The sequence below is a fragment of the Oncorhynchus gorbuscha genome, linkage group LG19 (genome assembly GCF_021184085.1).
Source record: "Oncorhynchus gorbuscha isolate QuinsamMale2020 ecotype Even-year linkage group LG19, OgorEven_v1.0, whole genome shotgun sequence".
Lineage (NCBI taxonomy): Eukaryota > Metazoa > Chordata > Actinopteri > Salmoniformes > Salmonidae > Oncorhynchus > Oncorhynchus gorbuscha.
This window is the reverse complement of record NC_060191.1, coordinates 14007328-14034012: the sequence shown is the minus strand read 5'-3', so window position 1 is coordinate 14034012 and position 26685 is coordinate 14007328. Positions and strand designations below refer to the sequence as shown.

The following is a 26685-nucleotide window of genomic DNA, read 5'->3' as shown; positions in this document are numbered from 1 at the left end:
GGCGGAACCGGACCACTTAAAACACGTCTTGACAGAAGTAAGAGCTGTGAGAGGGGCAGCAACTTGACCGAAATTACGAATGAAACGCCGATAGAAATTAGCGAAACCTAGAAAGCGCTGCAACTCGACACGTGACCTTGGAACGGGCCACTCACTGACAGCTTGGACCTTAGCGGAATCCATCTGAATGCCTTCAGCGGAAATAACGGAACCGAGAAAAGTAACGGAGGAGACATGAAAAGAGCACTTCTCAGCCTTCACGTAGAGACAATTCTCTAAAAGGCGCTGGAGAACACGTCGAACGTGCTGAACATGAATCTCGAGTGACGGTGAAAAAATCAGGATATCGTCAAGGTAGACAAAAACAAAGATGTTCAGCATGTCTCTCAGAACATCATTAACTAATGCCTGAAAAACAGCTGGCGCATTGGCGAGACCAAACGGCAGAACCCGGTACTCAAAATGCCCTAACGGAGTGTTAAACGCCGTTTTCCACTCATCCCCCTCTCTGATGCGCACGAGATGGTAAGCGTTACGAAGGTCCAACTTAGTAAAGCACCTGGCTCCCTGCAGAATCTCGAAGGCTGATGACATAAGGGGAAGCGGATAACGATTCTTAACCGTTATGTCATTCAGCCCTCGATAATCCACGCAGGGGCGCAGAGTACCGTCCTTTTTCTTAACAAAAAAAAACCCCGCCCCGGCCGGAGAGGAAGAAGGCACTATGGTACCGGCGTCAAGAGACACAGACAAATAATCCTCGAGAGCCTTACGTTCGGGAGCCGACAGAGAGTATAGTCTACCCCGAGGAGGAGTGGTCCCCGGAAGGAGATCAATACTACAATCATACGACCGGTGAGGAGGAAGGGAGTTGGCTCGGGACCGACTGAAGACCGTGCGCAGATCATGATATTCCTCCGGCACTCCTGTCAAATCGCCAGGTTCCTCCTGAGAAGTGGGGACAGAAGAAATGGGAGGGATGGCAGACATTAAACACTTCACATGACAAGAAACGTTCCAGGATAGGATAGAATTACTAGACCAATTAATAGAAGGATTATGACATACTAGCCAGGGATGACCCAAAACAACAGGTGTAAAAGGTGAACGAAAAATCAAAAAAGAAATAGTCTCACTGTGGTTACCAGATACTGTGAGGGTTAAAGGTAGTGTCTCAAATCTGATACAGGGAAGATGACTACCATCTAAGGCGAACATGGGCGTAGGCTTGTCTAACTGTCTGAAAGGAATGTCATGTTTCCGAGCCCATGCTTCGTCCATGAAACAACCCTCAGCCCCAGAGTCTATCAAGGCACTGCATGTAGCACCCGAACCGGTCCAGCGTAGATGGACCGACATAGTAGTACAGGATCTAGATGGAGAGACCTGAGTAGTAGCGCTCACCAGTAGTCCTCCGCTTACTGATGAGCTCTGGCTTTTACTGGACATGAATTGACAAAATGTCCATCAAATCCGCAATAGAGGCACAGGCGGTTGGTGATCCTCCGTTCCCTCTCCTTAGTCGAGATGCGAATACCTCCCAGCTGCATGGGCTCAGTCTCTGAGCCAGAGGAGGGAGATGGTTGCGATGCGGAGCAGGGAAACACCGTTGACGCGAGCTCTCCTCCACGAGCTTGGTGACGAAGATCTACCCGTCGTTCTATGCGGATGGCGAGAGCAATCAAAGAGTCCACACTGGAAGGAACCTCCCGGGAGAGAATCTCATCTTTAACCACTGCGTGGAGTCCCTCCAGAAAACGAGCGAGCAGCGCCGGCTCGTTCCAGTCACTAGAGGCAGCAAGAGTGCGAAACTCAATAGAGTAATCCGTTATGGATCGATCACCTTGGCATAGGGAAGCCAGGGCCCTAGAAGCCTCCCTACCAAAAACTGAACGGTCAAAAACCCGAATCATCTCCTCTTTAAAGTTCTGGTAATTGTTTGAACAATCAGCCCTTGCCTCCCAGATAGCTGTGCCCCACTCTCGAGCCCGGCCAGTAAGGAGTGAAATGACGTAAGCAACCCGAGCTCTCTCTCTAGAGTATGTGTTGGGTTGGAGAGAGAACACAATATCACACTGGGTGAGAAAGGAGCGGCACTCCTTGGGCTGCCCGGAGTAGCAAGGTGGGTTATTAACCCTAGGTTCCGGAGGCTCGGCAGACCAGGAAGTAACAGGTGGCACGAGACGAAGACTCTGGAACTGTCCAGAGAGGTCGGAAACCTGAGCGGCCAGGTTCTCCATGGCATGACGAGCAGCAGACAATTCCTGCTCGTGTCTGCCGAGCATGGCTCCTTGGATCTCGACGGCAGTGTTACGAGCGTCTGTAGTCGCTGGGTCCATTCTTTGGTCGGATCCTTCTGTTATGCAGGTGAATGAGGACCCAAAAGCGACTTGGCGAAAACAGAGTCTTTAATCCAGTTTAAGGAAATAGCAATACTCCTAGACAAATCGGAGCGGTAAATAAAGTATAGAAAACAATTCCACTCGTAATCACGAGAACTGACTGGAGACTCGATAATAAACTGCAGGTTGCCTCGGGAAGGCACTTGACCGTAGCAGACTCAGACACCTGCTCACCACGCAGCATCTGAGGAAAACACGACACGACAGGGCGATACAAAGACACAGCACGGTGAACAATATACAAGGATCCGACAGGGCAGAAACGGAAAACAAGGGGAGAAATAGGGACTCTAATCAGGGGAAAAGATAGGGAACAGGTGTGGGAAGACTAAATGATTGATTAGGGGAATAGGAACAGCTGGGAGCAGGAACGGAACGATAGAGAGAAGAGAGAGAGGGAGGGAGAGAGAAAAAGGGGAACGAACCTAAAAAGACCAGCAGGGGGAAGACGAACAGAAGGAAAAGCAAAATGACAAGACAATATAAGACAAAACATGACAGATTTGTTATCAGGGATATTATACTTTAGTAATCCACAATGACCTGGTGATGTAAAAGTCTAATAATGACATTGTCTCCCACATTCCTACAGATACCTTGTAACTGGAGATTCCTTCAAAACGAATGCCTACAGTTACCGTGTAGGGCACTGCAAGGTTGGGTGACCAGGACCATCTGGGACTGCCTCCTGGAGGAATTCAGATTTGTGAAGGCTAGGTGTCCTGCATAAGTCCATGGCAGACTTGTTTACGTGCTGCTGTGCGTTTTGTTTCTAACCTTACTTTGCTACCTGACAACTTAACAGTTTTGACTTTTTAATTACCGTTTATATTTTTAGTTTACCCCTCACTCAACTTTTCTTTTTTTTTAAACTTTTTTACTCCAGACGCTTTATCTGGACGTGGTTCGTCAGGACCTCCACCAGCCGGAGTTCAGTAGTAACATTAACATGTCTTCTTATTGCAGTCGCTTCACTCATAATATACAGGAGAAGGATCGCCTTACGGCGAGGACAGCTGTGCTGCAAGCCCAGCTTCAGACGCAATCGTTAGGCAAGGGTCATTTCAGTGTAGGAAAGGATGAAACAGCATCTGTGCCATCAGTAAGTACAGATAGTAGTATAAATCCCCTCGCACAGTCCCCGCAGCCGGACAACTTTCTCATGGCTTCTGGAGGGAAATGCTGTAGGAATGCTCAACCGGTGTCGCTCACTCAGCCGACAGAAACTTTCAACCGGTTCTCCCCATTAAGCAGTGAGTCGGAGTCAGAGGCCGAGCCTTCTCTGGTCTGTACTCCTCCAGTTACGGGGTCTGAGACGCCGAAGCCTCCCACCATTAGCTCTGACAAATTGAAAACCCTAGTCATTGGTGACTCCATTACCTGCAGTATTGGACTTAAAATGAATCATCCAGCGATCATACATTGTTTATCAGGGGGAAGGGCTACCGACGTTAAGGCTAATCTGAAGATGGTGCTGGTTAAAACTAAAACTGGCGAGTGTAGAGAGTATAGGGATATTGTTATCCACATCGCATCAACGATGTCAGGATGAAACAGTCAGAGGTCACCAAGCACAACATTGCTTCAGCATGTAAATCAGCATTGAGTAATTGGCCCCCTCCCAGTTAGGGGGAGTGATGAGCTCTGCAGCAGTCTCACAACTCAATCGCTGGTTGAAACTGTTTTCTGCCCCTCCCAAAAGATTTGTAGATAATTTACCCTCTTTCTGGGACCAAACCTGGCCTGTTGAGGAGTGACTGACTCCATCCTAGCTGGAGGGGTGCTCTCATCTTATCTACGAACATAGACAGGGCTCTAAACTCCCCTAGCTCCACAAGAAATAGGGTGCAGGACAGGCAGCTGTTAGCCAGCCTGCCAGCTTAGTGGAGTCTGCCACTAGCACAGTCAGTGTAGTCAGCTCAGCTATCCCCATTGAGACCGTGTATGTGTCTCGACCTAGGTTGGGCAAAATTAAACATGGCAGTGTTCGCCTTAGCAATCTCACTTGAATAAAGATCTCCTCCATTCCTGCCATTATTGAAAGAGATTGTGATACCTTTTCACGCCCTGACTTTAGAGATCCTTTTTATGTCTCTATTTTGGTTTGGCCAGGGCGTGAGTTGGGTTGGGCATTCTATGTTTTGTGTTTCTATGATTTTCTATTTCTATGTTTTGGCCAGGTATGGTTCTCAATCAGGGACAGCTGTCTATTGTGGTCTCTGATTGGGAACCATTCTTAGGTACCCTTTTTTCCACCTGTGTTTGTGGGAGGTTAACTTTGTTTAATGGCACATAGCCTGAAGCTTCACAGTTTGTTTGGTATTGTTTATTGTTTTGTCGGCGTCATTTCTTAAATAAAGTAAAATATACGCTCACCACGCTGTACCTTGGTCCTGATCCTTCAACAGCCGTGACATACCTCACATCTCAAAATAGGGCTACTTAATGTTAGATCCCTCACTTCCAAGGCAGTTATAGTCAATTAACTAATCACTGATTATAATCTTGATGTGATTGGCATGACTGAAACATGGCTTAAGCCTGATGAATTTACTGTGTTAAATGAGGCCTCACCTCCTGGTTACATTAGTTACCATATCTCCCGTGCATCGCGCAAAGGCGGCGGTGTTGCTAACATTTACAATAGCAAATTTCAATTTAGAAAAAAACAGATGTTTTTGAGATTTGAGTCATGAAATCTATGCAGCCTACTCAATCACTTTTTATAGCTACTGTTTACAGGCCTCCTGAGCCATATACAGCGTTCCTCACTGAGTTCCATGAATTCCTATCGGACCTTGTAGTCATAAAAGATAATATTCTAATTTTTGGTGACTTTAATATTCACATGGAAAAGTCCACAGACCCACTCCAAAATACTTTCGGAGCCATCATCGACTCAGTGAGTTTGTTACATGGAATAAATGTTGTGGATCTTAATGTTTTTCCTCATAATCCTAGACTATCCGACCACCATTTTATTACGTTTGCAATCGCAAAAAAAATACTCTGCTCAGACCCCAACCAAGCATCATCAAAAGTCGTGCTATAAATTCTCAGACAACCCAAAGATTCCTTGATGACCTTCCAGACTCCCTCTGCCTACCCAAGGACGTCAGAGGACAAATATCTGTTAACCACCTAACTGAGGAACTCAATTTAACCTTGCGCAAAACCCTAGGTGCAGTCGCACCCCTAGAAACTAAAAACATTTGTCATAAGAAACTAGCTCCCTGGTATACAGAAAATACCAGAGCTCTGAAGAAAGCTTCCAGAAAATTGGAACGGAAATGGCGCCACACCAAACTGGAAGTCTTCCGACTAGCTTGGAAAGACAGTACCGTGCAGTATCGATGAGCCCTCATTGCTGCCCGATCATCCTATTTTTCCAATTTAAATGAGGAAAATAAGAACAATTCAACATTTATTTTTGATACTGTCCCAAAGATAACTAAAAAGCAGCATTCCCCAAAGGAGGATGGCTTTCACTTCAGCAGTAATAAATGCATTAACTTCTTTGAAGAAAAGATCATGACCATTAGAAAGAAAATTACGGACACTTCTTTAAATCTGCGTGTTCCTCCAAAGCTCAGTTGTCCTGAGTTTGCACAACTCTGCCAGGACCTAGGATCAAGGGAGACACTCAAGTGTTTTAGTACTATATCTCTTGACACAATGATGAAAATAATCATGGCCTCTAAACCTTCAAGCTGCATACTGGACCCTATTCCAACTAAACTACTGAAAGAGCTGCTTCCTGTGCTTGGCCCTCCTATGTTGAACATAATAAACGGCTCTCTATCCACCGGATGTGTACCAAACTCGAATATCAAAACTCCCATTCCTCTCAAAAATTTTAGAAAAAGCTGTTGCATAGCAACAGTGCTTCTACACCTGCATTGCTTGCTGTTTGGGGTTTTAGGCTGGGTTTCTGTACAGCACTTTGAGATATCAGCTTATGTACGAAGGGCTATATAAATAAATTTGATTTTATTTTATTTGAACTCACTGCCTTCCTGAAGACAAACAATGTATACGAAGTGCTTCAGTCTGATTTTAGACCCCATCATAGCATTGAGACTGCAGGTGGTAAATTACCTTTTAATGGCGTCAGACCGAGGCTCTACATCTGTCCCCGTGCTCCTAGACCTTAGTGCTGCTTTTGATACCATCGATCACCACATTCTTTTGGAGAGATTGGAAACCCAAATTGGTCTACACGGACAAGTTCTGGCCTGGTTTAGATCTTATCTGTTGGAAAAATATCAGTTTGTTTCTGTGGATGGTTTGTCCTCTGACAAATCAACTGTAAATGTTGGTGTTCCTCAAGGTTCCATTTTAGGACCACTATTATTTTCATTATATATTTTACCTCTTGGGGATGTCATTCTGAAACACAATGTTAACAGTCACTGCTATGCGGATGACACACAGCTGTACATTTCGATGAAACATGGTGAAGCCCCAAAATTGCCCTCTCTGGAAGCCTGTGTTTCAGACATAAGGAAGTGGATGGCTGCAAACATTCTACTTTATACTCGGACAAAACAGAGATGGTTGTTCTAGGTCCCAAGAAACAAAGATATCTTCTCTTGAATCTGATAATTAATTTTGATGGTTGTACAGTCATCTCAAATAAAACTGTGAAGGACCTCGGCGTTACTCTAGACCATGATCTCTCTTTTGACGAACATGTGTGCCAGAGGAGAAGTCTGCTGCTCTGCAGGATATTTCAAGGATGGGGTCCAACAACGCAGCAAGAGATGCAATCCGTGTGCGGGAGATCTTCACCTCCTACTTCTTTGAAGAGGGTGCTGTTCTGTTACAGGAATTAAATTCCTACATGTTTTAATACCCAATTAAAATGAAACACTGTCAATTCCTAAGAACTTGTAAGACTCTTATTTGCATAAAATGGACAGAGACCAGTCTCAAAATCAATCAGCAGCGTTTATTCTCAAGAGTACTGAACATGATACAGTTTACCACAGGTTATAAACTGAAAATGACGTCATTCGTTTTCGTACTACCCCATCTCATCTCGACTCCAGTACAATGGCTGTATAGTTCTCAAGCCTTCCCACATCGTCTCTCCCAACTTAGATCATTTATGACCCGAGCCAAGGTCTGCCTGTGTAGATAAGCATTCTAGCCAGTCTGACGATAAATTCATTCATTTCTACCAAGGAACAGACAGTCATTGTTTGACTTCTTGATTATAATTACACACGTTATATTCAGTACTAGGATAAAAAGAAAATTCATGCATATACAGTAACATAATAGTACTCTGATTAGTCAGTCCTGATTGAAATGTATACATAATTAGTCATAATAACTCATGGTGAGATGAAGGAAAACACAAAAACTACAGAAGAACTCTGAGAGCCTGTGTTTTTATTCACCTGGAGATTGTTACAGACATACACTGCATCACACGACAGACGCTAGTTACTGAACCTAACCCGTCTGGTCCTGGCTGGCGGCGCTTCAATAAGGAGTACCTGCACAAGCAGGCCACTGAAACTTTGTCCCAATCGTACCGTAACATTGTCACAGATAATCGTAGACCTGGCTGAATGCTATACTGACTTACACAGCAAATTACATGCAGCGCTGTTGCTACACTATGTATCTACATTACTGCAGCCAGTTTCATGCAACTGGTGTCCTGAATGTTATTCTTTTTTATTTATTTTTTTTGTACTTGTTTACCCCTTTTTCTCCCCAATTTTGTGATATCGAATTGGTAGTTAGTCTTGTCCCATTGCCGCAACTCCCGTACGGATCGAACCCGGGTCTGTAGTGACACCTCTAGCAGCACGATGAAGTACCTTAGACCACCGCACCACTCGGGAGGCCCCTGAATGTTATTCTAACCTCAATATTGCAGCCAGGGCCAAGGAGTGGAGAGGAGAGGAGCAGATAATAATAATTACAGTTTTTGACCATCTTTCTTTCAAATTAGCAGAAAGCCATTTGATCAGAATAATTAAGAATCTCCAGGTCAACCATAGACCATTTCTTTAACGTAAGAGAGACCCCAGAGAAAGAGATGTGCAGCTGCCTTCCAACATAATAATGTGTCACTGGAATACACACATCATCATTATCATCTTGACACAATGTACATCCTCCACTGACACAGTACAACTACATTGAGGGGACGAAGCTGTTAGCTGATTATTTTGATGAGATCTCACTACTACAGAAGGTACAGGATATATTTCCATCCAAGCTGTGACCACGATAATTATGCTGTAGATGACAGTATTGTGCTAGTTGAGTGCCTGGGTTTACATCAATAATGGCTGATCCCATGCTGTGACTCCACTCTCCCAGGGTTTCTCAGGGGGAGGGGGATATCCAAGAACCACATCTCCATTTCACCACACAATGAATAGGTTACAGACGTGTGAAACAGGACAAATATAAGCACCCCTACTAGACCTTTGAAGCGTTATTATTACATAGCCTGAATGAGGTTTATTGCTTACCTTAGGAACAACATTTTAGCACCCTCTAGTAGTCTTCTTGGAAAAGCATGGTCAATGTACTTATTACAGTGTTTGCATTGTGTTACTACTGTAATTGGATATGATACATGACCTCATACAGTCATTTTTAAACAAAGCTAAAACTATTTCTACCATTTGTATTTGATTAATGTATTCTACTGTGGATTAACTAGTAAAAAGGGCAAAGACAAATGGTTGGATATCTTGTGAAATCAATGCATTGATGATGAAGGAGTGGCTAACAGGAGACAGTCAATAAATTCATTTATCTCTGAAATGTCAAGGTTAAACATTGTGACTCAATAACCACTTAAGTGTAATCCAAGTGTTAAACGACCCAAGTGTTTAAAAGAAAACTTGGGTATCATGAAATCAGTTCTGTCTTTCATCTTGAACTAAAACATGTTTATATTGCAGATCAGTTGTGATGCATTTGTGTGACTGTCTGTCACCTTTAGCTGGAGTCAAGTGAGTCAGTCAGTGTGGATGCCTGTCAGAGTGGGCTGGGCGGGAGGGGGCAGGGTTATGCAGACATTAGATGGGATTAGGAGGAAGCAACAGGTGTGTTTTTATTTATTATGCTGACAGGTCACTGTGTCAGTCTGCTAGAGGAGAAAACAGAGAGAGTGAGAGAGTGAGAGAGAGAGAGAGAGAGAGAGAGAGAGAGAGAGAGAGAGAGAGAGAGAGAGAGAGAGAGAGAGAGAGAGAGAGAGAGAGAGAGAGAGAGAGAGAGAGAGAGGGGGAGACAGACAGACACAGTCAGTGAAGGTTAGAGGGAGTGTGAGAGGAGCTGCAAGGAGAGACACCAAAATTGAGAATTGGACAGTACCAACAGAGAGGTGATGGAACCCATTGGTGATGTTCTCCACCTGTTAGTCATCTTGTCCTTGTTGGAGAAGGGCAATGCCAAAGTGGGACACTTCAAAGCAGCAGGAGCCACAGCACCAGGAGATATCATCATTGGAGGGCTGTTTCCCATCCATGAGGGAGTAGAGGAATCCCCCAACATCTCAGCACCCCATGAACCACATTGTGTCAGGTGAGTGTCAAGATAAGAAAGGGTGTTGTATAATGATTTTGAAAGAATCTGTATGTCTGTCTGTCTCTCACTCTCTCCCTCTGTAAAATGTCACATTAATATGCAATTATATCTCAAATAGAAGAGAATAGTATTTATTTAATTTTTTTAAATGTTCCATTTGTTTTAACGTCTCTGTTTGGCTAGCGAGGGGTCAGGGGTCAATCCAACACATCCTGACTGATGGCAGCCCATTCTTGCATAATCAATGCTTGGAGTTTGTCAGAATTTGTTGTTTTTTGTTTGTCCATCTGCCTCTTGAGGATTGACCACAAGTTCTCAATGGGATTAAGGTCTGGGGAGTTTCCTGGCCATGGACCCAAGCCACTTATATTATTGTTTTTTTATTTTTTATTTTACCCCTTTTTCTCCCCAATTTCGTGGTATCCAATTGTTTTAGTAGCTACTATTTTGTAGCCTTGTCTGCTTATTGCAGTCAGGTTTAACGTCATAGAGGATTTATTACAGGAAATCTGTCCCTTTAAATGACTGTATTTCTGGAGTCCATCAGTCTACAGCCAACAGAGAGTGATAATACCCTGCAAAGGAGAAGAGTGTAGATCAATACCTTGGGCTGCATTGCTTACTTTGACTTTTCACAAAGTGTTAAGGCGATTCGTACAAGTAATTAGTACATTGTGGAAGATATAGAAAGCTCCAAATGTATTGAGACAGTGATAATTTTGTTGGTGTTTTGGCGCTATACTCCAGCACTTTGGAATTGAAATTATACAATGACTATGGGGTTAAAGTGCAGACTGTCTGTGACGTGGTCAGGTTGGACCCAGGTGCAGAGAAGAGACCAGACGAGGAATCAGTGGCTAAGGATAAACACAATACTTCAGTGAGAAACGGTAGCTTCAGGATTACAGTACACTTGAAAAAACAACAAACGCTAAGTCTCAAAAACTCACTCAGGAAACAAAACACACAGTTAATCAAATCAAATGTTATTTGTTGGTTGGTTAGCAGATGTTAATGCGAGTGTAGCGAAATGCTTGTGCTTAAAGTTCTGACAATGCAGTAATATCCAACGAGTAATCTAACCTAACAATTTCACAACTACCTTATACACACAAGTGTAAAGGAATGAAGAATATGTACGTAAAAATATATGAATGAGTGATGGTACAGAGCGGCATAGGCAAGATGCAGTAGGTGGTATCGGGTACAGTATATACATATGAGATGAGTAATGTAGGGTATGTAAACATATGAAGTGGCATTGTTTAAAGTGGCTAGTGATACATTTTTTTAAAAACATTATTAAAGTGGCTGGAGTCGGTATGTTGGCAGCAGCCACTCAATGTGGCTGTTTAACAGTCTGATGGCCTTGAGATAATATAATATAATAATATATGCCATTTAGCAGACGCTTTTATCCAAAGCGACTTAGAGTCATGTGTGCATACATTCTACGTATGGGTGGTCCCGGGGATCGAACCCACTATCCTGGCGTTACAAACGCCATGCTCTACCAACTGAGCTACAGAAGGACCACATATTAAAAAGCTTTGGTTCCAACTATGGATGCATGGTGATAAGGGAAATCTGCAGATAGACACAAGGCCAGAGAGGACATACCCCTGGCGGCCACTCAATGTTAGTGGTGGCTGTTTAACAGTCTGATGGCCTTGAGATAGAAGCTGTTTTTCAGTCTCTCGGTCCCAGCTTTGATGCACCTGTACTGTCCTCGCCTTCTGGATGATAGCGGGGTGAACAGGCAGTGGCTCGGGTGGTTGTTGTCCTTGATGATCTTTATGGAGTTCGGCAGTGTGTTATGCGCTTACTCCTCCCAGATGAGGAACTTAATCCAGTTGCTGGCCTAGGTGGAGATGAAGCAGCGGAGGAACTTCTACAGCTCCTGGTTGGCCCAACCAGTTTGCCCATTCGACTGAGGGTGGAACCCCGAGGAGAGACTCACCGATGCCCCCAACAGGGAGCAGAAGGCCTTCCAATACAGTGCAATGAACTGGGGCCCACGATCTGAGACAATGTCCTGGGGAAGTCCCTGTAGGTGAAAGACAATGGTAACCATGAGATCAGCGGTCTCTTTCGATGAAGGCACCTTGGGTGAGGCAATGAAATGGGCTACCTTGGAGAACCGTTCGATGGCCACCAGGATAGTGGTAAGCCCTTGGGATGGCGGTAACCCTGTGATAAAGTCTACAGTCAGATGAGACCAGGCCGGCTGGGGATGGGCAGGAGTTGGAGCAACCCGGCCGGTCGCTGACGTGAAGACTTGCTTTGGGCGCAGATGGAACACGCCACAACAAATAATGTCACGTCTTCCATCATGTTGAGCCACCAGAATTTCCACCTTAGGAACTACAGTGTCCGATTAACCCGTGAATGCCTGGTTAATTTATAGGAGTGTCCCCATTTGAGTTTTCGGGACCGGGCTGACTGCGGAACATAGTCTGTTAGTGGGTCCCCCACCGGGGCCAGGTTCTTGGGTCTGGGTTTGTCTCAATACTCCATATCTCAGGGGCCACAATGCATCAGCTGGGGATGATGGGCTTGGGTTCCCTCTCCTCGTTAGAGACATCGTGTTGGCGTGACAGGGCATCTGCCTTCTGATTCCTGGATCCCGGGTGATAAGCTAGTGTGAAATCGAAGCTGTTAAAAAAACGTTGCCCACCTAGCCTACATTGTAGAATAATAGTAAGTCATCAAAACTATGAAATAACACATATGGAATCATGTAGTACCCCAAAAAGTGTTAAACAAATCAAAATATATTTTAGATTAGTAGCCAACCTTTGCCTTGAAAACAGCTTTGCACACTCTTGGCATTCTCTCAACCAGCTTCACCTGGAATGCTTTTCCAACAGTCTTGAACGAGCTCCCACATATGCTGGGCACCTGTTGGCTGCTTTTCCTTCACTCAGTCCAACTCATCCCAAACCATCTCAATTGGGTTGAGGTTGGGTTATTGTGGAGGCCAGGTCATCTGATGCAGCACTCCATCACTCTCCTTCTTGGTCAATTAGCCCTTACACAGCCTGGAGGTGTGTTGGGTCATTGTCCTGTTGAAAAACAAATGATATTCCCACTATGCGCAAATCAGATGGGATGGTGTATTGCTGTAGAATGCTGTGGTAGCCATGCTGGTTAAGTGTGCCTTGAATTCCAAATAAATCACAGACAGTGTCACCAGCAAAGCACCCCTCACCATCACACCTCCTCCTCCATGCTTCACGGTTGGAACCACAAATGCAGAGATCATCCGTTCACCTACTCCGCGTCTCACAAGGACATGGCGGTTGGAACCAAAAATCTCAAATTTGGACTCACAATATGTTTCTCAACACTTCTACATTAATGTGGGTGCTACCATCATTACGGATACTCCTGAATCAATTGTGAATAAGGATGAGTGATAAAGTTACAGACACACAAATCCCCCCACAAAAAAATGTTTAACCTTCCCTGTTTTTGTAGTGGTTAGAATGTCTTTCTCGGGGTTATGATATTTGTGCGTCTGAGACTTTCTCAATCATCGTTGTTCAAGAATAACTCAGGAAGATCCGCCAGCATGGTAGCATCCACATTAATTAATGTAAAAGTGTTTAGAAACATTGTTATTTACAATAAAAGTGACACAGGGGTGTATGTTTCATGATTTGCGACTCATGGTGTAGTTGTAACAACATACAGGAACTCAAATCCTTTTGTTCACCTGACCTATAATCCCTCACAATCAAATGCCGACCGTATTATCTCCCAAGAGAATTCTCCTCAGTTATTGTCACAGCCGTATATATCCCCCCTCTTTCCGATACCACGACGGCCCTCAAGGAGCTTCACTGGACTTTATGCCAATTGGAAACCATATATCCTGAGGCCGCATTTGTTGTAGCTGAGGGTTTTAACAAAGCAAATTTGAGAACAAGGCTATCTAAATGCTATCAATATATTGACTGCAGTACGGAGGCTGGCAAAACTCTGGATCACTGCTACTCTAACTTCAGCGATGCATACAAGGCCCTCCCACCCTCCTTTTGGCAAATCTGACCCGACTCCATTTTGCTCCTCCCTTCCTATAGGCAGAAACTCAAACAGGATGTACCCGTGTTAAGAACTATTCAATGCTGACCAATCGGAACCCACGCTTCAAGATTGTTTTGATCACGAGGACTGGGACATGTTCTGGGTAGCCTCAGATAATAATATCAACGTATATGCTGATTCGGTGAGTGAGTTTATAACCCTTCTAGGGCAGGGGTACGCTGAAAAGGCAGAGCGCGAAATTCAAAAAATTTTTTTTTTTTAAATATGCAACTTTCACACATTAACAAGTCCAATACAGCAAATGAAAGATAAACCTCTTGTTAATCTACCCATCATGTACGATTTCAAAAATGCTTTACAGCGAAAGCACAACATATGATTATGTTAGGTCATAGCCAAGTCAAAAAAACACACAGCCATTTTTCCAGCCAAAGATAGGAGTCACAAGAAGCAGAAAGATAGATAAAATGAATCACTAACCTTTGATGATCTTCATCAGATGACACTCATAGGACATCATGTTACACAATACAAGCATTTCACTGTAAGGTTTACACCTGTTGTATTCAACGCACGTAAAAAAATAAACTTTGATTTGATTTGTTCGATAATGTGCATATTTATATCCAAAAATCTCAGTTTACATTGGCGCGTTACGTACAGTAATGTTTTGATTCCAAAACATCCAGTGATTTTGCAGAAATACTCATAATAAACATTGATAAAAGATACAACTGTTACTCACAGAATTAAAGATAGACTTCTCCTTAATTCAACTGCTGTGTCAGATTTTTTAAAAACTTTACGGAAAAAGCATAATCTGAGAACGGCGCTCAGAACCCAAAACAGCCAGATGAATATCCGCCATTTTGGAGTCAACAAAATTAGAAATAACACAATAAATATTCACTTACCTTTGATGATCTTAATCAGAAGTTCAAACCCCCGAGCTGTCAAGGTAAAAATCTGTCGTTCTGCCCCTGAACAGGCAGTTAACCCACTGTTCCCAGGCCGTCATTGAAAATAAGAATGTGTTCTTAACTGACTTACCTGGTTAAATAAAGGTACAATTAAAATAAAATAAAATGTTCCAACCGGAGAATTCCTTTGTCTTCAGAAAAGCACTGGAACGAGAGGTAACTCTGTCAGGAGCGCGCATCATGTGACCAAGGCACTCTGCCAGACCACTGACTCAAAGAGGTCTCATGAGCCCCTCCTATATAGTATAATCCTCTTTCAAGTTTCTAAAGATGGTTGACATGTAGTGGAAGCCGTAGGAAGTGCAACTTTATCCATATCTCAATGTGTATTTGGTAGGCCAAGCATTGAAAAACTACAAACCTCAGATGTCCCACTTCCTGGTTGGATTTTTCTCAGGTTTTTGCCTGCCATATGAGTTCTGTTATACTCACAGACATCATTAAAACAGTTTTAGAAACTTCAGAGTGTTTTCTATCCAATACTAATAATAATATGCATATATTAGCATCTGGGACAGAGTAGGAGGCAGTTCACTCTGGGCATGCTATTCATCCAAAAGTGAAAATGCTGCCCCCTATTCCAAAAGGGATAAGGAAGTGCATAGTTTATATTGTACCCACCATGACTATTAAAACCTACCCTAACCAGAAACCGTGGATAGATGGTGGCATTCGCGCAAAACTGAAAGCGTGATCCACCGCATTTAACCATGGAAAGGTGACTGGGATTATGGCCAAATACAAACAGTGTAGTTATTCCCTCCGCAAGGCAATCAAACAAGCGAAATGTCGTTATAGAGACAAAGTGGAGTCGCGATTCAACGGCTCAGACAAGAGACATGTGGCAGGGTCTACAGACAATCACGGGCTACAAAAAGAAAACCAGCCACGTCACGGACACAACGTCTTGCTTACAGACAAACTAAACACCTTCTTTGCCCACTTTGAGGATAATAAAGTGCCACCGACGCGGCCACTACCAAGGACTCTGGGCTCTCCTTCTCCGTGGCTGACATGAGTAAGACATTTAAATGTGTTAACCCTCGGCTGCCGGCCCAGATGGTATCCCTAGCCGCGTCCTCAGAGCATGCGCAGACCAGCTGGCTGGTGTGTTTACGGACATGTTCAATCTCTTCCAATGGCCATCATTGCTCCTGTACCCAAGAAGGCAAAGGTAACTGAACTAAATAACTATCGCCCTGTAGCACTCACTTCTGTCATCATGAAGTGCTTTGAGAGGCTAGTCAAGGGTCATATCACCTTCACCTTACCTGTCACCATAGACCCACTTCAATTTGCTTACCGCGCCAATAAGCACACAGACGATGCAATTGCCATAACACTGCACACTGCCCTATCCCATCTGGACAAGAGGAATACCTATAGTATGTAAGAATGCTGTTCATTGATTACAGATCAGTATTCAACACCATAGTACCCTCCAAGTGTCATGTTTTGTCTTATATTGTCTTGTCATTTTGCTTTTCCTTCTGTTCGTTTTCCCCCTGCTGGTCTTTTTAGGTTCGTTCCCTTTTTTCTCTCTCCCTCCCTCTCTCTCTCTTCTCTCTATCGTTCCGTTCCTGCTCCCAGCTGTTCCTATTCCCCTAATCAATCATTTAGTCTTTCCACACCTGTTCCCTATCTTTTCCCCTGATTAGAGTCCCTATTTCTCCCCTTGTTTTCCGTTTCTGTCCTGTCGGATCCTTGTATATTGTTCACCGTGCTGTGTCTTTGTATCGCCCTGTCGTGTCGTGTTTCCCTCAGATGCTGCGTGGTGAGCAGGTGTCTGAGTCTGCTACGGTCAAGTGCCTTCCCGAGGCAACCTACAGTTTATGATCGAGTCTCCAGTCTGTTCTCGTCATTACGAGTGGAATTGTTTTTTATGCTTTATTTACCGCTCCTATTTGTCTAGGAGTATTGCATATTTCCTTTACTGGATTAAAGACTCTGTTTTCGCCAAGTCGCTTTTGGGTCCTCATTCACCTGCATAACACCAAGCTCATCATTAAGCTAGAGATCCCGGGTCACAACCCCGCCCTGTGCAAATGGGTCCTGGACTTCCTGATGACTTCAGGAAACAGCAGGGGGCACACCTCCCTATCCACATCAATGGACAGGAGTGGCTAAGGTGGAAAGTTTTACGATCCTGGACAAAATAAAATGGTCCACCCACACAGACAGTGTTGTAAAGAAGGCGCAACACTCACAAACTTTCACAGATGCAGAATTAAGAGCATTCTTTCGGACTGCATCGCTGCCTGGTTCGGCAACTGCACCGCCCTCAACCGCAAGGCTCTCCAGAGGGTGGTGCAGTCTGCACAACGCATCACCGGGGGCAAACTACCTGCCCTCCAGGACACCTACAGCACCCTATGTCACAGGAAGGCCAAAAATATAATCAAGAACAACAATCACCAGAGCCACTTTCTGTTCACCCCTGCTACCATCCAGAAGGCAAGGTCAGTACAGGTGCATCAAAGCTGGGATCGAGAGACTGAAAAACAGCATCTATCTCAAGGCCATCAGACTGTTAAACAGCTATCACTAACACAGAGAGGCTGCCTCCTACATACAGACTTGAAATCATTGACCACTTTAATAAATGAATTACTTGTCTCTTTAACAATGTCACTTTAATAATGTTTACATATCTTGCATTACTCATCTCATATGTATATACTGTATTTTATACCATCTATTGCATCTTGCCTATGACGCTCTGTCATTGCTCATCCATATAATTATATGTAAAAAAATGTATTCAATTCCTTTACTTAGATTTATGTGTATTAGGTAGTTGTTGGGGAACTGTTAGATTACATGTTAGATATTGCTGCACTGTCGGAACGAGAAGCACAAGCATTTCACTACACTTAAATTAACATCTGCTATCCATGTGTATGTGACCAATACAATTTGATTTGATTTGATTCAGAAAATGACTAAATGTACCAATCATTTCTATTGAGCACTAAATAATCGGGACCAGGACCAAAACAAACAGCAAATGCATTCAACACGTTTGTAGAGTCACAAGCTTGCTAGGAATATGGGAACAAATACTGAACTTTTGACCACTTTAATGCACATATACAGTGCCTTTGGAAAATAGTCAAACCCCTTACATTAAATGTTCCTCAACCTGACAGAGGATCTGCAGAAAATAATGGAAGAAACTCCCCAAATACAGGTATGCCGAGCTTGTAGCGTCATATCCAAGAAGACTCACTGCTGTAATCACTGGCAAAGGTGCTTCATCACAGTACTGAGTAAAGGGTCTGAATAATTATGTAAATGTGATATTTTAAATATATACAGTGGGGAGAACAGGTATTTGATACACTGCCGATTTTGCAGGTTTTCCTACTTACAAAGCATGTAGAGGTCTGTCATTTTTGTCATAGGTACACGTCAAATCCAGAAAATCACATTGTATGATTTTTAAGTAATTCATTTGCATTTTGTATATATATACCTTTTAGAATAAGGCTGTAAAGTAACAAAATGTGGAAAAAGTCAAGTGGTCTGAATACTTTTCGAATCCTCTCTCTCTCTGTGTGTGTGTGTGTGTGTGTGTGTGTGTGTGTGTGTGTGTGTGTGTGTGTGTGTGTGTGTGTGTGTGTGTGTGTGTGTGTGTGTGTGTGTGTGTGTGTGTGTGTGTGTGTGTGTGTGTGTGTGTGTGTGTGTGTGTGTTTCTGTCCGCATGTATGACTAAGTGTTCGTGAGAGAGAGTTGATTTGCACAGGTTAACCATAGACAGTCTGATGATCCAACTATGCTTTATGCACACACACACACACACACACACACACACACACACACACACACACACACACACACACACACACACACACACAGGTTCAACATGGTCGGGTTCACCCAGGCATTGGCTATGATCCACGCTGTAGAGTCGGCCAACAGATCCCCTGTCCTGACTGCACTAGGGATCTCTCTGGGGTACCGTATCCATGACTCCTGCTCTGATGTCACCACCGCTCTGAGGGCCTCAGCTGACTTCACACAGGTAAAGGCTCTTTAGCCGAAACGTTGGTCAAATCAATCCACAGCAAGAATAAACTATTTGTATAGTTTACCTTCTATTAGTCAGCACCCCACATAAAGGTTGTACATTTTTTACTTCACACAGGAGCCAAACACAGGAGCCAACACCTCCACCTGTTCCCCACCCATCATGGCCGTCATTGGGGCCTCTTCCTCTGAGATTTCCATCGCTGTTGCCCGACAACTCAACCTGGAGCTCATTCCTCAGGCATGCAGTCCAATCCCACCCACAAAGTGACGATTGATGTAACAAAAGGGTTGATAAAACAATAAATGACTAAGTTGTGTTGAATAAATGAAATAGACAGCAATGATGATACAGATGAAGGACAAAATCACTTCAACATTGTACAACCAGAAATTAATTCTCTCTTCTAATCATCACAGATCAGTTACGCCTCCACTGCCATCATCCTGAGTGACAAGATCCGTTTCCCTGCATTCCTGAGGACCGTACCTAGCGACCTGTACCAGACACGGGCCATGGTCCAGTTGCTTAGTGACAGCAAATGGACCTGGGTTGGCGTGGTCACAACGGATGGAGACTACGGCCGCTCTGCCCTGGACAGCTTCGTCTCCCAGGCAACCGCCTCAGGGATTTGTGTGGCCTTCAAAGAGATCCTCCCTAACTCGCTAACCAGTCCTGACGGCGAATCAGCATTCGGACAAGCCGCCGCCACCCTCCTCGGGAACCCCAATGTCAAGGTGGTGGTATCGTTCGCCAGGCCTATTCACATGATGTACCTGTACCAGGAGTTGGGGGTTTGGGGGTCGCTTCTGGGGGAGAAGGTGTGGGTGGCCAGTGATGGCTGGTCCTCGTCCAAAGAGGTCCTGGGAGAGATGGACCTCCTAGATATCGGCCATGTGGTTGGCTTCTCCTTCAAAAGAGGGAACCTTGCTCCTTTCCATCGCTACCTGATGAATCTGATTAACATCAATGATGTCATAGGAAACAACTCCTTCCTAAAGGAGTTCTACTCACTGCTAAACGAGTCGGGAGATCCCGGGTTTGGGTCCTCCTCCACAGTCCCAGCAGAGATCCTGCTAAACAACAGCCCTGTGAACTTAGTCTTCAATGTGGAGATGGCTGTCAGTGCCATCGCCCATGCAGTGGCTGATATCTGCAGCAAAAAGGACTGCAAGACACCAGGCACGGTCCAACCCTGGGAGGTAGCTACTGCACAACTCCTCATGTCTACAGCACATCAGACTGTACTTATATATTGTATCTCATGTAATACATCTCATATACACTGAATATACCAAATATGAGTAACACCTTCTGAATTTGCCCTCAGAACAGCTTCAATTTGTCGGGGCATGGCACTCTACTAGGTATCGAAAGTGGTCTACAGGGAAGCTAGCCCATGTTGACTCACACAGTTGTGTCAAGTTGGCTGGATGTCCTTTTTGTAGTGGACCATTCTTGATACACACAGGAAACTGTTGAGTGTGAAATCCCCAGCCAGCGATGCAGTTCTTGACACCTGGCACATACAGTTGAAGTCGGAAGTTTACATACACCTTTGCCAAATACATTTAAACTCAGTTTTTCACAAATGCAGCCATTTAATCCTAGTAAAAAATCCCTGTTTTAGGTCAGTTAGATTACCACTTTATTTTAGGAATGTGAAATGTCAGAATAATAGTAGAGAGAACGATACATTTCAGCTTTTATTTTTTTCATCACATTCCCAGTGGGTCAGAAGTTTACATATACTCAATTAGTATTTGGTAGCATTGCCTTTAAATTGTTTAACATGGGTCAAACGTTTCGGGTAGCCTTCATACAAGCCTGCCACAATAAGTTGGGTGAATTTTGGCCCATTCCTCCTGACAGAGCTGGTATAACTGAGTCAGGTTTGTAGGACTCCTTGCTCACACATGCTTTTTCAGGTCTGCCCACACATTTCCTATGGGATTGAGTTCAGGGCTTTATGATTGCCACTCCAATACCTTGACTTTGTTGTCCTTAAGCCATTTTGTCACAACTTTGGAAGTATGCTTGTGGTCATTGTCCATTTGGAAGACCCATTTGCGACCAAGATTTAACTTCCTGACTGATGTCTTGAGATGTTGCTTCAATATATCACATACTGTTACTCCCTCATGATGCCATCTATTTTGTGAAGTGCACCAGTCCCTCCTGCAGCAAAGCACCCCCACAACATGATACTGCCACCCCCGTGTTTCATGGTTGGGATGGTGAACTTCAGCTTGCAAGCCTCCCACTTTTTCCTCCAAACATAACATTGGTTATTATGGCCAAACAGTCAGACCAGAGGACATTTCTCCAAAAGTACGATCTTTGTCCCCATGTGCAGTTGCAAACCGTAGTCTAGCTTTTTTTGTGGTGGTTTTGGAGCAGTGGCATCTTTATGTTGATATAGGACTCGTTTTACTGTGGATATAGATACTTTGGTACCTACTGTATATCCTCCAGCATCTCCACAAGGTCCTTTGCTGTTGTTCTAGGATTGATTTTCACTTTTCGCACCAAAATACATTCATCTCTAGGAGACAGAACATGTCTCCTTCATGAGCGGTATGACGGCTGCGTGGTCCCATGGTGTTTATACTTGCGTACTGTTTGTACAGATGAACGTGGTGCCTTCAGGCGTTTGGAAATTGCTCCCGAGGATGAACCAGACTAGTGGAGGTCTACAAAAAAAATTCTGAGGTCTTGGCTGATTTCTTTTGATTTTCCCATGAAGTCAAGCAAAGAGGCACTGAGTTTGAAGGTAGGCCTTCATACATACACAGGTACACCTCCAATTGACTCAAATGATGTTCATTAGCCTATCAGAAGCTTCTAAAGCCATGACATCACTTTCTGGAATTTTCCAAGCTGTTTAAAGGCACAGTCAACTTAGTGCATGTTAACTTCTGACCCACTGGAGTTGTGAAACAGTGAATTATAAGTGAAATAATCTGTCTGTAAACTATTTCTGTCTGTGAAAAATGACTTGTGTCATGCACAAAGTAGATGTCCTAACCGAATTGCCAAAACTATAGTTTGTTAACAAGAAATTTGTGGAGTGGTTGAAAAACGAGTTTCACTAACTCCAACCTAAGTGTATGTAAACTTCCGACTTCAACTGTACTATCATATCCCGTTCAAAGGTACTTAATGGTACACATACACAATAAAATAAAATAAACTTCTTTAACCTGTCCCCTCCCCTTGATCTACACTGATTGAAGTGGATTTAACAAGTGACATGAATAAGGGATCACAGCTTTTATCTGGATTCACCTGGTCAGTCGATATAATAATATAATAATATATGCCATTTAGCAGACGCTTTTATCCAAAGCGACTTACAGTCATGTGTGCATACATTCTACGTATGGGTGGTCCCGGGGATCAAACCCACTACCCTGGCGTTACAAGCGCCATGCTCTACCAACTGAGCTACACAGGACCACGATATCATGGAAAGAGCAGGTGTTCATAATGTTTTGTATACACAGGGCACTTTTGACATAGCTTGGGTCTATGGTATGTGTTCTTATATTTGAAAATATTTTTGCATGTTTTTTTCAGGTGCTTGAAACCCTGAGGGGCAGTCGCTTTGAGCTGGAGGGGAAAAGCTACAGTTTTGACCAGAAAGGAGACATCAACCTGGGCTATGATGTAACCTTGTGGAGGTCTGTGAGAGGGGTCATCAACATCCATGATGTTGTAGCTGTGTACCATCCAATCAACAACAGCTTCAGCTATACCAGCGGAAACACCAAAAATCTCACTGACCTGAGGGTAAGGGTAAGGGTTAGGTTGAGGGTTCAGGTTCGTGTTAAGGTTAGGTCTCAATCTCTTTTAGTCTGTTTGCTAGGCTGCCACACAAAGGTTCAAGTACACATCCATATTAACATGTTATTCCCATTTGACATACAGAGACAAAAACACAAACAGGTCGGAATGTCAAAAAATATATACTTCTTCCTCAAAGTGACTAAAGAAAACTAAACATGGAAATTCAATAACTCCTAATCAGTGAAACAATGGGCATTGTTTGAATGTGAAAACCACATACCTTGGCACATACTGGGAGCACCTGTCTGTTAACACACATTCCTGTGAGATCTCAGTTTGAATACACTTGGCATATTGAACATGGTTTTCAATCGAGAGAGAGTTTAAACTGTGCCCAGGAAACTGGCCTTACACGCAAAGGCTTATTTGAATACTACTATTAATAATTCAGTCACAGTTTTCTTGGGTCAGTGTAACAGGATTCTTCCGTCGAAGGAGAGGAGGACCAAAATACAGCGTGGTTGAAATTCATGTTTGTTTTTAATAAGAAAACTATACATGAATAAACTACAAAAACAACAAAAGGTGTAAACCCGAAACAGTCCCGTGTGGCACAAACACTGACACAGGAGACAATCACCCACAAAACCCAACACCAAACAGGCTACCTAAATATGGTTCCCAATCAGAGACAATGACTAACACCTGCCTCTGATTGAGAACCATATCAGGCCAAACACAGAAACAGACAAACTAGACACACAACATAGAATGCCCACTCAGGGTGTGACAGTCAGCCATTTAAATTAGTGCATTGTGTCCCGGTGCAGGATGTGGTGTCTGTTTGCTCGCCTAGCTGTGAACCTGGGAAGTTCAAGAAGTTTGCTCAGGGTCAGCACACCTGCTGCTATGAATGCATCAACTGCACTGAGAACCACTACTCCAACAACACTGGTTAGTTCTCCTGTCCTGTCTCTCTATACACACCAGTGTACTCTATCTCTCCTCAGTAAACAGGTGTTGCCCTGTTGTTCACGCAATCTTCCTCCATGTCTTCAACATGTTATCTAAGATTTCCCAACACTGTTCTTATCCAAAACAGTTAGTACTAGGCAACAGCACACATATTTCTAAATGCTAGACAGTTGTTCAAGTACTATCCTGCCTTACAACCCTTCTCTCTAGACATGCACCAGTGTCTCTCTTGTGATACAAAGAGAGAGTGGTCCCTGGAAGGGAGCTCTGGGTGTACCCATAAGACCCTGGAGTTCTTCTCCTGGCAGGATGGCTTTGCGGAGGTGCTGCTGGCGCTGGCGGCCCTGGGCATCATCCTGGTTCTCCTGGTGGGGGCTCTCTTCCTACACCACCACCAGACCCCCGTTGTGAGGGCTGCCGGGGGGCCTCTCTCCCAGATCATCCTGCTCTCTCTCGTGGGAAGTTTTGTTAGTGCTGTGTTCTTTGTAGGTCATCCCAGCAGCCTACAGTGTAAGGTATGTACGGTACACACAGTTTGGGAAACACTGCTATAATGTACTGCCTGAATGTATCAGTGTTATTTTGTGAATTCATGGTTTATTGTGTGTGTATTGTTCTGAACCTTTTGTTACTTTGTGGTAAGGAATTTAGTTTGTAAACTGAAAGAAAATCTAAATACAAAGAAATAATACATTTCTGTCTCAATGTCTCATATCTTCTCATCTCATCATCAAGGTGCGTCAGGTGCTGTTTGGCCTCAGCTTCACCCTGTGTGTTTCCTGCATCTTGGTCAAGTCCCTGAAGATCCTGCTGGCCTTCCAGCTCAACCCTGACCGGAAGGATGTTCTCCGCCGCCTCTACCAACCGTATGCCATCATCTGTCTCTGCGTGGCCCTACAGGTCCTCACCTGCACCCTGTGGCTGGTCCTGCAGAGCCCCCGGGAGAAGGCCACGGTCTTCACCACCACTGTGTTGGCCGAGTGTGACGAAGGCTCCCAAGTGGCGTTTGGTGTGATGCTGTGCTACATCGCTGTCCTGGCGCTTGTATGTTTTGCCTGCGCGTTTAAAGGCCGAAAGCTGCCACAGAAGTACAACGAGGCCAGGTTCATCACCTTCAGCATGCTCCTCTACCTGATGTCCTGGCTGATATTTGTGCCTGTCTATGTGACCACCTCTGGGAAGTACCTGCCAGCAGTGGAGATGGTGGTCATCCTCTTCTCCAACTATGGCATCCTCAGCTGTCATTTCTTCCCCAAGTGCTACGTCATCCTCTTCAAGAAGGAGCACAACACCAAGAGTGCCTTCATGAAGAATGTGTTTGAGTATTCCAGAAAGGGCATTACTGACTCTAGCTCTGTCTTTGAGACTTCAGTCTCTCAGACAGAAGGGTATCGCATCAGTCCCCCTTACTCCATCAGTTCACCTTCCTTCTTCATGTCTCCTCCACCAATAGAACCCACAGCACCTCAGAACTGCTGGTCCGTTGACCAGAACATTCAGAGCATTGACACTGCAACCCATTGCAACGTAGTAGATCATGGAGTGTTTGTCACAGGTCAGCTGACTCGACCACACCGTCTGAGGAGAAGCATGAGCCTATGAGTGGAGTGGACCAGTGTCTGGAACTTTTACATCTTACAGTACATCACACAGTGTGTCTCTGTGATCCTATCTTTGGTTTGACTGTTCCCATTTTACTTAGTCTACTGGTATGTTTTTTACCCAAATGGGTTGTTGACTTTTACATTCAAGGCAGTTTAGATGACCTGGCCTCCACAATCCACGACTTTAACCAAACTGAGATGGTTTGGGATGGAAAAGCAGCCAATGTGGGAACTCCTTCAAGACTGTTGAAAAAGCATTCCATGTGAATCTGGTTGAGGGAATACCAAGCGTGTACATAGCTGTCATCAAGGCAAAGGGTGGCTATTTGAATAATCTCAAATATAACATATATTTTGATTTGTTTAAGACTTTTTGGGTTACTACCTGATTCCATATGTGTTATTTCATAGTTATGATGTCTTCGCTATTATTATACAATATAGAAAATAGTCAAATAAAGAAAAACCCTTGAATGAGTAAGTGTTCTACAAACTTTTGATGGGTATTGTATTCCTGTCTGTGCTAGAAAAACAGTCCTGTAGCTTAGCGTCTGCGTCATCTGACGACTACAGTATTGAGTGAGTCACTGGTACTTCCTGCTTTAGTTTTGCGTGTAAGCAGGAATCAGGAGGATAGAGTTATGGTCAGATTTGCCAAATGGAGGGCGAGGGAGAGCTTTGTATACGTCTCTGTGTGTTGATGCAAACCGCATGCAAACCTGCATGCAAACCGACAGACATTCAAAGATTCACACAGATACAACAATTCACAAAGATACATCACAAGCCAATGCATTTGACTAAGAAATAGTAATCATGTGTATGTACCATATGCATTTACATTCAGAGGTACAAGGTAAAAACAATTTACTCATTGTCAAATGTTGGATGAGAGGGTTGGTTTAGCATGGATAATAGCAGATCATTGCGGTCAGTCTGCTAGCGTTAGATGATAACAGCCTCAGACAAATCTTCTGTCATGTAGTTTCTTCTACTCTGAGAATTCCCCATTCTGAACCTGCCTGTCTGGTTATGACACAATAACACCATGAGGAGAGAGCCAGTGAGAGGGAGAGAGAGAAAAGGGATGGAGAAAGAGAGCAAGAGAAGGAGAGAAAGAAAGAGAGTTGGTAGGGTACAAAGAGGGTAACAGGTGTCCCTGGGGATAGTGTATTGTGGTAACCTTGAGGTTGGAGGCAGCATCAAAATGAAACCATGATGTCTCTGTCAAGAATATTTTTATCAATAATGTTTGTCCTAATCAATTCAGATGATACCCTCCCTAAGTACATGAC

General features: G+C 43.9%; 1 protein-coding gene across 1 annotated transcript; it reads left to right on the top strand.

Annotated features, from left to right (window-relative positions):
• The first annotated feature begins 9646 nt into the window (after positions 1 to 9646).
• LOC124006082 (G-protein coupled receptor family C group 6 member A-like) lies at positions 9647 to 25779 on the top strand. Its single transcript, XM_046315844.1, has 8 exons — positions 9647 to 9959; positions 18851 to 19016; positions 19140 to 19262; positions 19442 to 20224; positions 22602 to 22814; positions 23642 to 23765; positions 23997 to 24301; positions 24522 to 25779. The coding sequence occupies exons 1-8, from the start codon at positions 9763 to 9765 to the stop codon at positions 25386 to 25388; spliced, it is 2778 nt and encodes a 925-aa protein (XP_046171800.1). The 5' UTR covers positions 9647 to 9762; the 3' UTR covers positions 25389 to 25779.
• Positions 25780 to 26685: the final 906 nt, after the last annotated feature.

Coding starts and splice junctions, on each gene's coding strand:
- LOC124006082 (XM_046315844.1), top strand. CDS start 9,763: ATGGAACCCATTGGTGATGTTCTCCACCTGTTAGTCATCTTGTCCTTG. Junction 20,225..22,601: donor GCACGGTCCAACCCTGGGAG/GTAGCTACTGCA, acceptor TGTTTTTTTCAG/GTGCTTGAAACCCTGAGGGG. Junction 22,815..23,641: donor AAAATCTCACTGACCTGAGG/GTAAGGGTAAGG, acceptor GTCCCGGTGCAG/GATGTGGTGTCTGTTTGCTC.